The following is an 18283-nucleotide window of genomic DNA, read 5'->3' as shown; positions in this document are numbered from 1 at the left end:
GCTAAATTTTTATTCTTCTGTTCAAAATAAACATATTTGTCACATAATGGTAAATAAGAAAACTTGCATTTTCTGGTTCAAATTAAATGTCTCGATGTAAACATTGGTTCCAAATTAAAATGAAATGAACCTATTTTTCAATTTAACAAAAGAATTAAGTAGTATTTGTCTTAAACTTCATATACTAAGAGATAATATTACAATGCAAGCCTTATCTTCAGTCTAATGTACAAAGTTTCAATCATTAATAAGTTATGGTGTTATTTTCTTTTATCAGACCAATGAATGTATCAAAACTATTCGATTACAAAAAGAAGCACTAGGGTTTATGTTTGGATCGTCCTCAAAGATTGATTTCTTGCAATCCTATGTTTTGAAGAGAAAAAAAAAACTCTCTTCCTTGTGTGTATTTATATGAAATTATCTTGTTTAAGTAGTGAACCTTATTTATAGAAAACAGTAATAAGTACAACACTCGATATGTTAATAATTTACATATTGCATAAAATTACTTGCCTTTTTCAGAAAAGCATAAACTGTACGAGAGTTTTCAATAAGTTGCCTGAGTTTCTGAAGGAAAATAAAACATATTCATGCGTTCAAATTGCAACTTTCAACTTTTTTTCTCAAATAAATGTTATTACTTTGTAAATAGGTTTTGAGAAGACAATTTATATATATATATATATATTTAATGTGCAATTTCATTCCCATCCGAAGATGGGCAAGCCGTAGAAGTTAACGCCTTCTCTGGGATCATGAGCATTCATTTATTGGTAGTATCATTTTGAGATGGGTATCAGGATTATATTTATTTATTGGTATATTTATCTGGTTAGGTACACAGAGGAAAGTGATCTGAATGTGGTACGTAATTTACATGATGAAATGAAGTAGAGTAATAGAACACAGGGATATATATGATGTTAATTGCAATGAGGGTGTTAAGGTTAGTTTGAAGGGACAAGTTTTGCCGATAGATGTCACTACAGTCTTCGTATCTCTCTAGTGTATTTTTCATCTTTCTCGAAAATTCACAATTTTCCTTACAAATTTCAACCTACGAACTTCATATTTTTAGAGAAAAAACTTCATAACCTACCAAAGGCAACAATCCGTGCCGATTTTTTATTTAGAATTTTCTTGATTGTTGAAATGACTTGATTGTTGGAATGGATATCCAAACCTTTAACAATGGAACTGTTTCAACAATGAAGAAAATTCTAAATAAAATATCGATACGGATTGTTGCCTTTGATAGGTTATGAAGTTCCTCCTCTAAAAATTTGAAGTCTCTAGGTTGAAATTTGTAAGAGAGATTGTAAATTTTCGTGAAAGGTAAAAAATACATTAGAGAGATATGAAGACGGTAGTGACATCTATCGCCAAAACTTGTCCCTTTAAATCATCCTTAATCTACTGCTCTGGGGGCTACTCGGAGCGGGTTCAAAAACTTGAAGCCCTGTTAGAAAGCAACGGAGTTCATTGATGATGATGATGATGCAATGACTGAATGGATGGTAGTAATATATATACAACGGGGTTATAGTGAGCGGTGGTCTGGTCATACTCATGGATAGCAAGAAGGTAAATCTAACGGTGAATATGGGTGACGTAATAGAGCTAGAGTCTAGTCTACGAGTTTACGGAAAATCGGATGAGCGTCTGTTATACGGCATTGAATGTTACAAGAGCAAAGACTGTCTCTGTTAATTATTTTATGGATGTATTTGTGTCTGTTTGTTTGTTTGTATTTTAAATGTATATTATGATTATTAACAACGGTATGCGTACTCGAGAAGAACCTCAGTTGTATGCAAAACAGGCTAATAAATAAATAAATACAGTTTCGATGAAACTTGTATTTAAAGGCATGGCTCAGTGGTAGGGCACTGATGTCTATTGCTAGGGATTCCTGATTCGATCCCAAGCCAAGTGAATTTGTGGTGCATAGCATCGTATTGATGGATCTTCCCCGAGTTCTCCCTTTTCCTCCAACATTTTTATTCCACTAATTATTTCGTAATCATTATGTTTCATTAATCACCCGTCTCCTTTAGCCTATAGGGCATATCACCGTAAGTAAAACCGGGTCGTTGTTCATTTAAATCAAAGGAACAATCTTTCTTTTCTAAGTGTTACTTTTACCTTATAAATAATCGCAATAGAAAAGAGCCAATTTTAAATTGAATAAAGCATACGAGTTTCTCTGGGATTTTTTTTTTTTTTTTTTTTTTTTTTTTTTTTTACCATTTATTTGATTGTTGTAGGAGACTCAAGTCAAGTTTCAAAATCCTGTCAAGGACTGCAATGTAATTAGAGGGTCCTTAAGTCATTTGAATTATCTGCCTCATGTTAACCAAAGCCAATTCGAATTTCCCCACAAAACTCAATCACATCAACAATGCGTGACAGTATATCGAGTCTTGAGAGTACAAATGTCATATGTCCAATTTTTTCTCAATATTGACTTTGTCAGTTATTTCGATAGTTTGATACTTCTACGTCTGGTGCACAAATATCAAATGTCCATTGTAAATAGCTCTTGGTAATACACAATGAACAGTTGTCGCAAAACTCAAACTCTCTGCTTTGCTGGGGTACACTTGTCGCTTCGAAACAGTCTTCTAAAAAATTTAGAAAACTGGACATACGACATTTGTGCTCTGAAAACTCGATTTTCTTGAACAAAATTTTCATGTCTTCGTACAGACATCCTATAACCTTCATAAAGTTTTAATCCAATGTCAGGTTTCCTAATGTAGTCAATTCATGTCATTATCTCAATGGTTTCCTGACAGCCTATGCATTTCTTCCGTACCAAAGTGTTTCAAGACCTTTATACCAGTTTTATTTCACGTGTCTTCTCCATCGAATAAATACACTAAAAGCAAAAAAGTGCATTTGCTGCAGCCTACAGGAAAGATGCACATTCATTCTTACTTTTCGCACATGCTTTTATTATTTATTATGCCACGCGGATTGTATTCTCGTTGGGAAAATAGTTCACGTGGCATTAATGCCATCTATTGTGAGAGAGCAAAAGACACTATATGGAAGCTATTTCTGTCCGTAGTTCTTCGCTCTATGCATGGTTTAAGTCTGTTTCGTCAGACAGCTCACAGCGCCGTCTCAACATTACTGCGTCCATTCTCAATAGGATTAGTCATGGCCAGTCGTTCTTTCAGAAAAAGTGTTCCGGGCGGCACTGCTGGTACTATTTTATTTATTATTATATTATAGACGTATTATTTTAGTCTCGTCCGGGGGGGCACTCTCAGAGCTCCTGGGGGCAGTGCCCCCAAAAAACATATTTGGAAGAAACACTGGTCATGGCACCTCCTCACCTCCTACAGCTTTAAAGGGAGGAATCATGTGAAAGCAATGAGACTGAAAGTCCGTACCCAGATGCATCCATCGCTGTGTTGCCAAATTTCGTCTAACCCATGAGCGTTCGTAACCATGAGGCCTAACCACCAATCACTGTTCGGCTTCGCTGAGGCGTTTTAAATGCAAGCATTTTTCTAAAAAAAAAATGTGTCAGTTATTATATTTGTACCTTATTGTTATAATTCAACATCTTTTTAGATAACGGGTGGGCACGTAACCGTGTGACCTGTGTTAAAATCCGCGCCTGAATACAAGATCGCTGAGTTAATTTTATTTAAAGATCCACTTTCGGCACACGAAACAAAAAGATATGAAGACATATTAAGATTTTTTTTCTAAATATGAAAATTTCTTCAAAATACTATAAAATATGAAAATTTTAAACATGCTATTTCAATTCAATATCCCATGAAATATTAAGATCCTTGTTCCCATTGCCCTACGAGGCTAACTCACCGCAAAATTAGCCTTTTTGGTGATTTCTTACTAAATATCAACACTGCTCCCAATATTGTGATATGAATTTTCATATTTTACCTCTAGTGATTACATACAGGTGAGACACACACTTCTCAAGAGTGTGGAATAATGTATAGTTAAAACCTAATTTAAGTATGCACATGTTTACTAGTGCAGGTAAGAAACGCCTTATTTGCGAGTAGAAATGCAAAAGCTCAGTAAAAGCCTGCTTTTTAAAAAAGAAGAAGAAGAAACGAAGTTTCTTCCATGGGTTTGTCACCCAGGAAATTTTGGGCTTTTTTGAACATTACAATTTTAATGACGAAATAACAGTTCTATCTTCCTTTTTCCATTATAACAAGAAAACTAATTACTTTATTCTGAACAAAGAAAAAGAAAATTTCAAGAACCAAACAAAATCAGTCACTTGGTTTTATTATTTTCAGCTTTATTAGTTTTAAAATTATTTAAAAATAATGCTATCAGTATAGTTAAGTTTATAGTTGTCATTTGAATTTGATAGTTCGGCATTTATTCCGAAGTTGGGCGTCCGCTTTCGCCACGTTTTTTTCGCTGTTATCTCCTTTGCACACTTCCTGCAATGTGTTACTGGGTTCATTAGTTCGTACTCTTCACAAACTTTTAAAATATTTTGTTAGTTATCAACGTATTGCTTCACAAATGTTGAAACTGTTAGTTCATTGCCCTTGTACATTCGCCATGTTGATAACATAAATGCTCGTTTCTTTCCCACAATGCAACTGTTTGGTTACCTTGCGCCAAGTAGTTCCCTCCGCTCGCCGTATAGTCCCATGTTTATAACCTCTTATATATAACAAATAAACAAATTTTTCGAGACTCTTATATATTATCAAGTACACAAACGATCAAATTATCCATATCTTTCCTGTAAATTTTAAAAATTTTGCTGGAAACGGACGCCCAACTTTGGAATTTAACCCGATAGTTCGCTGCCATTGCTAATAGTATTTTCTTTTTCTAGATCGAAGAAGAAGTTGAAAGAAGGAAATGCATCCAGCAAAAGACGTACGAGCGGAAGCTACAGATAAAACAAGAGTACAAACCGTTACACCCTCATATTTACACATTACAGGTGAGTTAACTATTAATGGTATAAGGCAAACAACAAAACAAAATTCATTGTAAGCTATCTGTAAAATAGCTCAGAAACAAAAATATGTGTTGACCTATCATGTCACCTCAATCTGAAAGCTGGCATTGTTGCAAATCTCAGTGAAAATTATTATCTTGATGTTGAAATTAAAAAAAAAAAAAATTGAAGTTAGGTTTGGTATAGTCGCCAGAATTTTCAATGGTAACTTTTTCTCCTTCAGCGGTGGCGATCATTAAAACACCTTTTTTTCTTCGTCGTAGTCGCGCGTCAATTTAGTTTCTTAAGTGATTAAAACTTAAATAATTTCTTTTGTTTCACTTAGAAGGAGATTACAGTTTAATTTCGTAGCTTTTTTTCTTGGGAATAGTGTAACCACAGATTTTTTTCTTTCTTGGTTTGTTTAGTACCATATTTGAACATTTAGCGTATAAATTTGTATTTAATTAACACATAGTAAGTCTAGTAAGGTTTTCTGCTAGCAGTATTTCACATGCAGGACTTTCCCGGAACATAAAAGATCCGAAGGGCCGCGGTGGTTCAGTGGTAGAGCGTTCACGTGCGATCCCAGTGAGTTTTGTGTTGGACAGACACTGTGCGCGTGGGCTTTCTCTGGGTTCTCCCGTTTCCTCCCACTTTCTTCATTCCGCAATTTCAGTCATTTCTCAGCATTACCGTCTCTTTAGCCTAGTTGGCATAAGAGTGGAACGTAAAACTTATAGATCCAAAGAAATACGAGACAACTTCGAAATATATATCGTCCAGGATTTTGTTTTTTCCTCACACTGTAGAAGTACTAGGTAACTTTCAAATTTTAAATTAATCCTTAAGGATAATGTGCTACCGTGCAATGCTTGTTTATTCTGTATCTCTGCAGTCAAGGAAGGTTATTAAAAAATTATCCCGAGACTGGGAAAGATCGGGTACTTATTAATTGTGGTCAACCTAACATTGAATTAACCAGATAAAATCCTGTGTTTGTTTATAATGGTCTTCAAGAACTATATCAATTCTTACCATTTTGTATTACTATATTTCAGGATGCATTTCTCGACCCGAAATTCCTTCGCCTTTCAGAATTGTGTCAACAGCCTTCTGTTAAAAAGCCGGAAGTGCTTAAAATGATTCAAGTACTAGACAGCGATATCTATCGATTTCCAGTATTTACGCCTGAATTTTGTCAACAGCTGAGGGAAGAAGTGCTACACTTTGAGAACTCTTCAATACCAAAGGGACGACCAAATAGTATGAGTAAACATGGGGTAAGCAAGAATTTAGGAAGGCTTTTTCTCAAAATAACATTGGCTAGTATTTTAACACGTGTTTTGTCTGTAATTTATATGAGCACCAGTAGAATAAGAAATTACTTATCTAGTATGGTATAGAGGTATTTTGTCACTCAAAACAGCTTGAACCATGTTGGCAATGGTCACATGCAGTATAGCTAATATACATTTTTGTGGTATTTTATCGATATATTAAAATGTTACGTTTATATGTTTGTGGTCAGTTATTTTGACAATGATATATCGGAAACGACAAGCTCCAGAAAGATGCCACTTTCACTGATTGATTGCAAATTTTGTGTAGATTGTTCAGCTCTTAATTGAATATTTAAAATACACATGGCTGTTATTTCTTTATTACATTTTTTAGGGGTATACTGGAAGTATTGAAATTTTAAAAGTAAAGCATCATATCCTACGAATTATATATTCCAACACCACACATTTGTATATGGGGTTAGTATATCTCTCAGGTGTTTGTTTCATGGTCAATGATAATGAAAAACGAAGGATAATCATTTCTCCAGTCTAAGATGAAACTTTATTGTTTGGAGTGTTTTGCCCAATGAACACCGTATATCACTGACATAATTAAGAAAGAAGAAACAAAATACTGATCATACTTGAATTAGAAACTCCAGCCGGAAGTAGGCTCAAATGTTGGAAAGGGTGCGAAATATTGAAAAAAATCTTTCCATTATGATACCCCTTGCCGATTTTTATCAAGACGTTCTTCACTTGTGTCTGTAAAGGGACATGTACAGATGTTGTGAGGAATGACAAGGAGATTCATGCTCATATGTGAATGATGTGCTGTGTAGAGAGCGCGGATTCAGCTAGTGCTTTTAAAAAAATATGAATATTGCAAGATCTAGTGTATTCTGTAATCCTAATAGATTTGTTAATACAGGAGATATAACCATTAGTATACAGCATATTTAAGTACATATTTATAGTGTCACAGTGTTTGTATCTTTTAGTATATTAAAATTAATATCTCCGAGTAGTAAAGGAAAATTTAAGGTGTTTTTAAGCTCATTATACAAATGCATCTTCACCACCATTAGGAAACCGGTAGGGAGCTATTATGTTACAGTTTTCAACGCCATTAGATATGCACAAGTTCATTCCACTTGCGCCAGCAAGTTCAAATTCTGTAACCTTATCTACGTTTACGTGTTCGTTTAGAAAGACCATTACACCGTCTGCTCGAGTTAAAGACCTTTGTGTAAAATAACAATGATAGCCAGCTATGTTAATATTACAAGTAAAATCACTTTTCCAAGTTTCCGTCACAATGATTTTTCGACACATTGTTCTATTTAGCAGTATTGTAAGAAATTCATTAAAATTTTTGCTTATACATCTAATCTGATATTTAAATGTATAACTGTTAAGTCTGATTTATTTCTAAAAAAAAGGATAAGGTTATGTTAAATCTATCTATATCGTCACAGATATTTGTTTCTAAATCTTGGTAAACATGAATATCACTAGTAATCTATTCCATAAAATATGCATGCTTCTTACTTGTTGGTCTGAAACCTTAAATTTGAAGAGTTTGCAGGTGCAGGTCTTGTGCTCGTTTCACATGTATCACTCTAGTTGACTCGCTTTTCTTCAGTAATACCCTACCATCACGCACCCACACAAAACAAAAATTATTATTTCTTACATATTGTTTTGTTTTAAAAAAGTAGTTTCTTGTTTTACCAATTAGGTGTTCGGTTATGTACACGCGGCCATCTAAAAAGTTTCTGGGGAAAATGACTCTTTGTTCTCACGGAGGTTCTATAGCCAAGTATCTCTAATTGTCTTCGATGTTAATGTCCCAATAATCGGTCTTGTTTTCTCTTTTCTTGAAGTGGAAACCCTAAATGATATCTGCAACTCTCCAGATTTTTTTCCCCTCCACTTGCTTTTGCTACTACCACCATGATCTCCATGTTGTTTTCTTTCGTCTCAGGGATTCCCATAATTTCTAAATTTTCCTGTAACTCCATCTGATCTAGATCGCCTAATTTTCCTTCTAGGTTTGCGACAGTTTGTTTTAGGTTACAATTTTCGATTTCAAGTTTTTTGTTAGTCTACTAACAGTATTTTCCAAACTTGTGATTTCTTTCTGAAATTCACCAAATTTGGTAGTCATAAAAGTTCCACTTCAGTAATAATGCTCCTAAATTTTTCAGTTTTCAGGAGTTTTGCATGTATTTCACTTATTCGCTGAACTAATTTTCTCAAGTCTATTTCTTGGTTTAGTATCGTGTCACTATTTCCTACTTTGCAAATATGGCACTTTCACTGTTCTCTTCTAGCTCCCAATTGACGAATGTTTTCTGCTAATTTTAATGTAGTATACTTCGCGCGAAAATAATTTTGACAACCACTAGTACAATGAATCACTTCCTTTAGATTATTAGATGATATTTCTTTCTTGGAAGCACTGCACAAGTCAGACATGATTAATACGCGTAACTATTACCCCAGCGTTTTCAACGAACGTCTTAACTTCCACAACAGCTGACGACAGAATGAACTTCAGTTTTCGTAAGTAATATTGTTTATAATTTTTTCTTTTCAGGTAATTCTTGGTGAATTAGGGTTTGATGAAAATGTATTCAATCCGTTGCGACAGTATTACCTACAACCGATTTGTCGAGTTTTATATCCCGATTGGACAGGAGAAGGACTTGATTCCCATCATGCTTTTGTCGTTAGATATGGAGAGGATAGAGATCATGAGATGGCACTTCATTATGATAATGCCGAAGTAAGTTCTTTTTAATCCATAGCATTTTTATAATGAAAGCAGAGTTAGAATATTACCGTTTAGGTACAGTAATTTTCTGTGCGTAATTAGGTTAATAGTCTACAGAAGCTGGTCCGTTTCCATCCGAAGTTGCAAGCAGCGACACCTATCAACCCAGGTTTTAGAGATAAACAAAACTTTACACACGTGTATATTAGTTTCTCAGCTGCTATGTAAGAGAAGCAAAGTGTTATAGGGAGCAAAATGTTATAGAAAGAATATATAGCTGTTGAGAAAGAATGTCATGTTTTTCCCCCATGCAATCTTTAGTATTTCCCGCATAGTAGAATAGTTTCGGAACAATGGATTTATGGTAGGATGGGTTACTTTTAACGTAATGCAAGGTCCATTCAATAAATAACCGAAAAATTGTATAAAAAATGTAAACATTCGACAAAGTTTGTGCTTCTTTGTTATTTTTTTAGTGGTGTCCTAGAAGTATGGTCAGATGGGCCTGCCCTGGGAATCAGTGAAACAGGTTCGCGGCGGCGTATTTGCAGGTTTGCGTGGAGTGTCATTAGATTTCTGAAGCTGTTAGATTTCTGTTAGACGAAAGGTTGAAACCAATCGAAATTCATCGTCGGATGGCAGTGCAATATGGTGAAAGTTGTTTGAGTCGAACCAAGTGTACGAGTGAATAGTTAAGTTGAAACGGGATGTAACAAGTGTTGAAGATTCGCCACGACCAAGACGCTCTCTGTCTGTGCGATTAAGGAGAACAACATTACGAGAGTTGATGAGTTGATATGGGGGAAAATAGGTGTATTACATTTGTGTTTGACTCAACTTCCACCATTATGCATTGTCATCCGACGGTGAATTTCGATGGGTTTCAACCCTTCGGCTAACAGAAATCTAATAATACTCCACTGTTCCACGTTGGTGCAAACTTCTAAGTGTGCCGCCATCTGTTTCACCGATTCCCAGCATCCCGTTCGTGAGGCAGGCGTTGCAGGCCATATAATAATAGTTATAGAACACCACCAAAAAAATAACAAAGAAGCAACAACTTGGTCGAAGGTTTGTATTTTTTTAATACAATTTTTGCGGTTGTTTATTGAATGGACCTTGTAGTTAAACGTTATGCACAACAGCCTCCTCTACTACCCACATTACGAACGAAACAGCATCCAAAGAAAGCGTCAGTAAAACTCCTGTGCTAAAGAAGATCCGATATATGGCGATTTGAGAGAATTTATCACCATAGCGTGTTATGGCCAAAGATTACTTGTACCCTAATCAAAGTGAAACCTTCAATCCATTACAATTTGAGGCTGCAAACTGTCCGCATGGCCAATGTGCATGCGTTAACCTCACAGCACAACGCGGAACCAAATAAGAGAAAAAAAGGCTCTACAGTGTCAGTGAGCTTAAAGTTACACGGCCGACCGAAATATCGCTGGTCTCTACTGACGTATGGTAGCTGCACCTAATATAAATGTTATTCCGTTCGAGAATATTCCCGTTAAAAATCCAGATGCTAGTCCCATGGATTACTAGTGGTTTGAACTTCTCAAACGGCGCCTGGGGGAAACGGTGGCTCAGTAGTAGAGCACTTGCTTCTAGTGCATGGGGTCCCTGGTTCGATCCCCGGACAAGTAAGTTTGTGGTGGACAACATGGTGCTCGTGGGTTTTCTCGGGGTACTCCCGTTTCATCATCATTCACTTGCCTTAAAATCATCGTCTCCCTATTGTAGTTTACTTGTCAACAATAGGAAGCAACAATCATTAATATTTTGAAGCCAAAGTATCAAAGTATGTTTAGCTAAAATATCATAATGGTATTGCAACTAATAAAAGTACTATACTAGGGTGCAGCGTTTTACCACTTTTTCTTCGGAACGAAATGTAATACCTGGCAAAAGTGGCCCACCCACATGGACATTACAGATATAGATTTTTTTTTTCAAATCAGATAATATCTTCTGTGAGAACTATTGCCTCAAAGTTTCAAAATTTCACTGAAAATTACAAAAAAATACCAAAATTGTTCATGAATTTTAGTTATGTTAAAGTAAATATTTTTTAGTTAAATACATGTCAGTTACTTAGAAAACTGACATTCAAGTATAAAAATGCCAGTTATGTGCCCTTGGGGGATAGGGATGCCTCCTCTGGGGCCAGAAAAGGGGGCAAATTCAGTACATTTAAGCGGTTGTGCAGGTCCTCGCTCACCTGGTCATATAGCCTGTCCAAGCGTCCCAGAGTCTACCCCGTGGAGGTGGCTGCACCTAGGGCTCCTGCGCCAGCCCTATCAAACCAACCAACCATACATAGGGACGGATGAACTAATCCAATTCGTCACTGTCAGGAAAAATTGTCACAAATTGGGACTTTGATTGAAATTTAGACACAGCTTGTCTAGAAAGTAAGGTTAACCTGATCATCCCGTCCCTAGCATCACTGCCACATACTCGAGAGGCTGCTTCAGTGACTAATTTCACTATCCATTCTACTACCATCGTGTGGCATGGATAGAGGGTGGAGGACTATTCTCGCACTGTTGTCAGAAAGTGAAAGTTTGTCCATGAGCTATTTATTTGATACCGTCCTTAGAACTGGTTGTACAGTTATTGAAACATCAGTGCTTTCCCAAAAGATCATTTCAGTGTAATCTTTCGCCTCAAAATTCAGTCTGGGAATGATGTTATATCTAATAGTGTTATGAAGATTCTCTGCTTCGTGTTTTCGAGCACTAAGAATCTTATGTAATGCATCTTGTCGGACAGCAAGTAGACATCATGGCAAAAAGAACATTCTCTGGGAGTGCGAGAAATGCATTCGTCTGAATGGATGAACGGATTACAGCCTGGTATTCATTTGGTAAGTATCCAGACCTGTGAATGTTCTCAAAGACGTGACAAGGACCATTAGCAATGGAAGACTTGAGATAAGTATCTCAGGTCTTTACTGAGTTTTCTGAGCTCTTCTGACTATGTTGAGGTAAGTCACATTCTATTGGTTTGAATGACACCATTGGAAGCTTTTCACAGTCAGATAGTTTTGAACCTATGGGACCTGTGTAAGAGTAGGGGCTTGAATTAGTGCCATTATTCGTGAAGAGAGCTCGGAAAGGCAGTTCATTAAAATGCAAGAGACAAATAGCCTGTTAGTTCCTTTAATTTTCGACGAATACCTCCCTTCCAACCAGTGTTAGTGTTTGTTCCATCACATCCAAGAACCTCAACTTCATCAAAGCCACCTTCGATTTGGTTCATGATGTACTCGAAAATAGCCGTGGTCTCCTCATGGCCAGAGCCAGAGGATGTTGTCACGTCACCAACGTATTGAGAGTTAGGTTCAGCCACAAGTGATAAGTGCTCTTCTCTAACGATGCCTGCGTGTGTTTTAGTGTCTTCCTTTTGACCATCAAAGTATAGGCTTTTAATGGGATCATCATTTCTAGAACTTTCTTTTAAATTCCGAGCAACTTTAAGTTTCGCATGCCTTATTTTGCTCCTGTCCACAATAAAAGCAGAGTTATGCTGCTAGATTGTTGAGAAGTTATAATTCCAGCCTTTAAAGCTGCCTGAAGCACAGTTGATATTATATGTGCCGCAGCCTTTTCGCTTACGTTGTATCTCTGAGCAATCATAGCAGTTTCAGTCAAATCTAGCTTCGGTTTAGATGTTCTATCTCCGGGTTTGGTCTCTTCCTCAGAAGAGCTTTCCTCTGCTTTCTCTTCAAGGTCTGTTTCATTATCACTGAAGTCATTTTTGTGATATAATAAATAAGATTGACTGTTTTAAAAAAGAAATACAGAATTTTCTGTGAAAATAGTGTTTAGCAAACTATTATCTGTAACGGCCAATTCATATAAGCTGAAAGCAACAGCAACCAAATATAGCGCTTGAGAAATGGCGCGCAATTTGAAGCGTATCTGGCTCGTTCCTGATAGTGACGCTGAGTTACGCAGATCGGGACAGAAGGGCGTTGCAGTATTGTGAGGTGGAGGGGTGGGAGTACCATGGTGAAAAATCCCAATGCACTTTTACCACTATGAACTACCAGTAGAAGGAAAAGGCAAGGACGAAAATAGCTGTAGAACCGCTTGATTGTACTGAATTTGCCCCCTTTGCGGGCCCCAGAGGAGGCACCCTTATCCCACCTCACGGGCATATAACTGGCATTTTGAGACTTGAATGTTAGTTTTCATAGCATCTGGCATATATAAATCCAAAAATATGTTTACTTTAACGTAACTAAAAGTAATGAAAAATTTTGGTATTTTTTTGTAATTTTCAGTGAAATTTTGAAACTTTGAGGCAATAGTTCTCACAGAAGATATTATCTGATTTGAAAAAAAAAAATCTATATCTGTAATGTCCATGTGGGAGGGCCACTTTTGGCAGGTATTACATTTCGTTCCGAAAAAAAAGTGGCAAAACGACCCACCCTAGTATTATACCCAACTGTGCAAAACTTATTGAACACCTTTTGTAATTAACTGGAAATGCATTTTTGTATATTAATAATAATAATAATAATAATCAGGGCCCGGGTCTTGTTGACCTAAAATTTTCTAGAAAGTGACCTATAAAATGACACTAAAGTTCCTGTAAAATGCCCCTAAAATTCACAAAAATTGACCTAAAACTTGCGTTTTCTTAAATGTTTATTTCGTAAAACATTGACACTTTTTAAATATCCATTGGATTTTAATTAACGTTTGTCACTCATATTCAAAAAGTTTTGTTTCAGTTAGTTGCAGTCTATTGATCATTTATGTCCGTTGATCAGTCCATTGTACGACATTGTAAGTATTGAAAGCGTCAATTCACTCCCGAGTTGAAACTAGGAAGCACTCTTAAACAATAAAAGTTCGCAAGTGTAGACTACATGAGAATAATAGATAAAAACCCTGTTTAAAATCTTTGTACGCCTTCTAATTCATTTTTAGTTATTCACGTGATCACATTCTTTGTGGTCAATAACCCAAAACTATCTGTTTGGCCACCTACCAACCCCCATCTTTCGTTAACCAGGTACAGTTTAGTTTTCATTAGCTTGTTAAGAATGCAGTTTTTCCACCCCCAATAGTCAGGAAGCAAGAAAAGAGATTATTCAACTTCGTCTTTTCCACAACTGTAAACCGTGTTCATTTAAAGATTTCCTTATGTAGAAGAAAAAAATAAAAAGACCATAAGTGACCTAAAAGTTACCTTAAAATATTAAAAAATGACCTGAAATTTCAAAACGGCAAAAAGTGACCAAAAGTTGACCCTAAAAATATATATTTTTAGAACCTAGAGTTGATGGATAACGTTTTTATTAGAATTTGCCTGTCTTATGCGTAACAGAAAAAAGTTGACTTGTCAACAAAATCCGGGCCCTGATGATGATAATAAAATTATAGTACTTTATTACGGTTTCAATCATGGGTCCCCTGCACCGGATAAGAGCACCATCACTGATTAACTTGCTCTTCCAAGTTTTTTTTCGTAATCTTTATGTAACACAAGGACAGCAGATTGCTAACAGATTAATGATTTACCTTCTAAGGATGCTTCATGTAGTGGCTGGTTACGGAACTGCGCTTCAATCATGTAAGATAATTTAATTTCTCGATCTCATAGAACTCTTTCAATTAATAATAATTAAATTAAATAACCACTGTTAGAGCAGTAACTTCCAGGAAAAAGAGTAGTAATTTTTTTTTTTTTTTATCTGTCAGCGTTATTTGTTTTCAGTTGGAACTGAATTGTAACATATGTGAATAAAATTAATTTTTGTGGTACAGAAATATATATAAACCGTAAGCGTTAGTACTGAAATAAAATGTACTAATTTAGATTACTCATTTTTGCCACAAAATATATTTATAACTAATACTGGCAGTTATTCACACCGTTATCAGTCTCATGTGGTATCTCATATCTTAATCTTCTAGGCGCCGTAACGTCTAAATACTATAAAGGAACATGTTTTCAGAAAATTCGAAAAGCAAGATTAAGTCCAGATCGTGTGAACGCTGGCGTCAAACATGCGTTATAAAGCAACGAATAGCAACATTGTAAATTCTGTCATTGGTTCAAGTACAGTAAAAATTACATTTTCTTAGTTAAATTTCAACAATATTGGTATTACTAATTCTAGTAAGACAATTTTTAATCCATTATTGAACACCTACTAAATTAGTATAGTTCCCACCATTTATACGAGGGTCATTGCAAAAGCCATTCTCGAAAATGGTAACGAATAAAAGAATTCTGAAATATGCAAATGGAAGGTTAGCTCATATGTAAACATTACATGTAAGGAAATGGATGATATAGCACGAGAAAAAAGGCGAAAAAAAAAAAATTGTAGTGTCAAACGTGTTTTATAATTGCAACAGTTAATGGTCATCATAGCCTATGACATTAAAGAAGTGATTTTGTGCCATTTTGTCCCACATGGACAAACTGTTAATGCATTGTACTACTGTCGCACTTTCCTGCAACGACACCTACGGCGGGCTATTCAGGTGAAACATCCTGAACGTGTACACGATGCATTACTTCTTCATGACAACACGACAGCCCATACGGCAGCGTGTGTGCGAAATCTGCTCGTACGATCGGGATGAGAAGTACTGGAGAATCCACCAAATTCGCCAGACTTATCACCTTGCGATTATGACCTCATACCAAAACTGAAAAAGCCATTGCGTGGAACACGCTTTCGAACACGTGAAGACGTTGCCACAGCAGTGACGCGTGAGATCCAAAGATTCGCTCATGGTGAGGCTACGGATATTCGGCATCTTCTACAACGTTGGCGGTGTATGATGAATTCCTTGGAAGACTATTTCGAGGGACTCTGTGTTACAGGTACGTGTTCCTGCGCCCTATACTATTGTGTACTGTTGCAATTGACAGTAGATGTTTGAAACGACAGTTTTTTTCTCGTGCTATATCTTTATGATGGTGTGTGTGTTCATCTATCTCCCTACATGTAATGTTTACATATGAACTAACCTTACATTTGCATATTTCAGGTTCCTTTTTTTTTTTTTTTTTTTTTTTCATTACCATTTTCGGGAGAAAAATAGTTGCTATGACTTTTGCAATGATCCTGGTATATAGCTGATAACAATCTTAGTGCAAATGGAATAATAGATTAATGTTGTAGTACTGTATTATGGTTACGCACAGTCGTGTTCAAAATACCTGGGCATCCACCTCTCTTTTAAAAGCCATATTCTTGCAACCCAATGCAAGAAATGTTAATATTTCAGGTTGAAATAAGTAAGTTCAACAAGTAAAAATTCCATTCGTTTCATTTGAGTCTATCTATTGATAAGGATCCATTTAAGTAAGACTGTACTTTAGGGGACTTTTAAAAAATTTCAAAGGCAGCTTATTTGAATTTAAAGGGTCCAAATATTCTAGATAATTGTTTCCAGTATTAATACTTTTTTTTTTTTCTCAAACTCATGGTGATTCTTTGCTTCTGTGTACATGAGAGACAGAGAGAGTGAGTGTACGGATGTTCGAAATACTATAGACAAACTGCTGAAAATATGACTTGAACTTAATATTTTGTTCATTAATGATTTATGATAACAAACCGTCGTCGTAGGTGACCCTAAATGTTGCCATATCAGAAGACTTCGAAGGGGGTGAACTATACTTTGGTGGAATGGCTGGAGAACTTTCGGAAGAAAGACGTGGCTTTGAGCATCGTTATTGTTGGGGAGTTCTTCATCGAGGCAGACAGCGGCATGGTGCATTACCAATTGAAGAAGGAGAAAGGTAAGAATTCCTTGCTTCCTGTAGTTTAACTTTTTACCTTTTTAGGACCGACAGGGTTTTCAGGAAAATCGTAGACCTTTACTTGGCAGCCCTAGTACCCCTTCTAATTGTCACAGGAACATGAACTATACCTCGTTGTAAAGGTTATGGAACACAGATTCTAACTAACTTTTGTGCTTCCGTGTCAAACCCGTAGATGATTTTTTTAAATGAGATTTTTTGTTTTTGGAAATTTGTGAGAGGTTAGCAACACTGTTACTTTTCGTACGCAGGAAAGCAATATTTTTCACGTGTACTCCAGACGTTGAACACCAAGGGCGAAACTTCAATATGTGACGGTTCCTCGTGTGTGCGGATAGCACGAGAGATAAAAATGGTTAGACAGGGTATGTGAGTAGAATCGTATTGTACGAACAAGGAAATGGACGGAAAGTTACCTTTAGATTGGATAACAATTTATTATAACAAAATAAGAAAATGCAACAGCTACATATATTTAACATTAAACTCAACAACCGAAAGGTTATATAACGAAAATCCTTACTGTTGTATAATTCCCGTTTTTACTTCGCAAATAATGGAAATTACGTTTAAATCTGACCAAATAAAAGTTACTAATTTCGGAAATGTTTGTCCAAAATATAAATTTAATCCCTTCTAAAGAGTACATGGAAAATATGGGCAATAAGGATACGACCTTATGCCGAAAGCAACTGAAATCCAATATAAAGAATAAAATTAACTACAAACAAAAATACAAATAAAGATACTACTTAAATCTATAATAACTACATACGGTCATGTCTTAAACCCTTGTATTACACTTCGTTAAACTTTCACTTAGATCACATAATATCGAAACCACTACGAACAAAGTAACAGTAAGAATTTAGAAAAAATGAAATGAAATCTTTGAGTTTTACGTCCCATGCTTATGCCGGTGAGGCTAAAGGAGACGGTGATGATGAGTAATGAACGAAATAGTGGAATGAAGAAAGTGGGAGGAAACGGGAGAACTCCGAGAAAACCCACGCAAAAGGTGTTTGTCCACCACAAAGTTCACTTGGCGGGGGCTGGGATCGAACCCAGACCCCAAGCACCAGAGGTGAAGTAAGAATTTAGAGATGTTAACGGTTCCCTTACCGAAATTACAATACGACAAGTAATCAGGAGCAATAACTTACAATATTTCTGATAGATGGCAGCACAATACAATGTTCGCTGTCACACAACTAGCTGCTCTGACCTCTACCGGAAATAATTTAAAGTCCAATGTCCCTACTTGTTAACTTGTCGAATACAATTATTATTTTTTTGAACTTCACCGTTTCAAATACCAAGTGAGGGAAAAAAAACCGAACGTGTTTCCTACGAGAATCATCCTGTACATAGTTTTCAAAGTATTTTGGTCTACCCAGACGTTGGCAGCTCTAGCAACGTCCCTAATTGTCACAGAGATACTGGTATAAG

At 36.1% G+C, this 18283-nt stretch overlaps 1 protein-coding gene across 1 annotated transcript in view; it reads left to right on the top strand.

Moving 5' to 3' along the window:
• Positions 1-18283, top strand: part of LOC145692718 (2-oxoglutarate and iron-dependent oxygenase domain-containing protein 2-like) — a 31014-nt gene that overhangs the window by 8395 nt on the left and 4336 nt on the right. The window contains exons 3-6 of the mRNA XM_081768134.1: positions 4853-4963; positions 6022-6243; positions 8849-9037; positions 16641-16813. Coding sequence (XP_081624260.1) covers positions 4853-4963; positions 6022-6243; positions 8849-9037; positions 16641-16813 — 695 coding nt within the window. The remainder of the gene's footprint in view (positions 1-4852; positions 4964-6021; positions 6244-8848; positions 9038-16640; positions 16814-18283) is intronic.

This window comes from Thermobia domestica, chromosome 8 (assembly GCF_964235325.1).
Source record: "Thermobia domestica chromosome 8, izTheDome1.hap1.1, whole genome shotgun sequence".
NCBI lineage: Eukaryota > Metazoa > Arthropoda > Insecta > Zygentoma > Lepismatidae > Thermobia > Thermobia domestica.
This window is presented reverse-complemented; position numbering and strand designations above follow the sequence as displayed.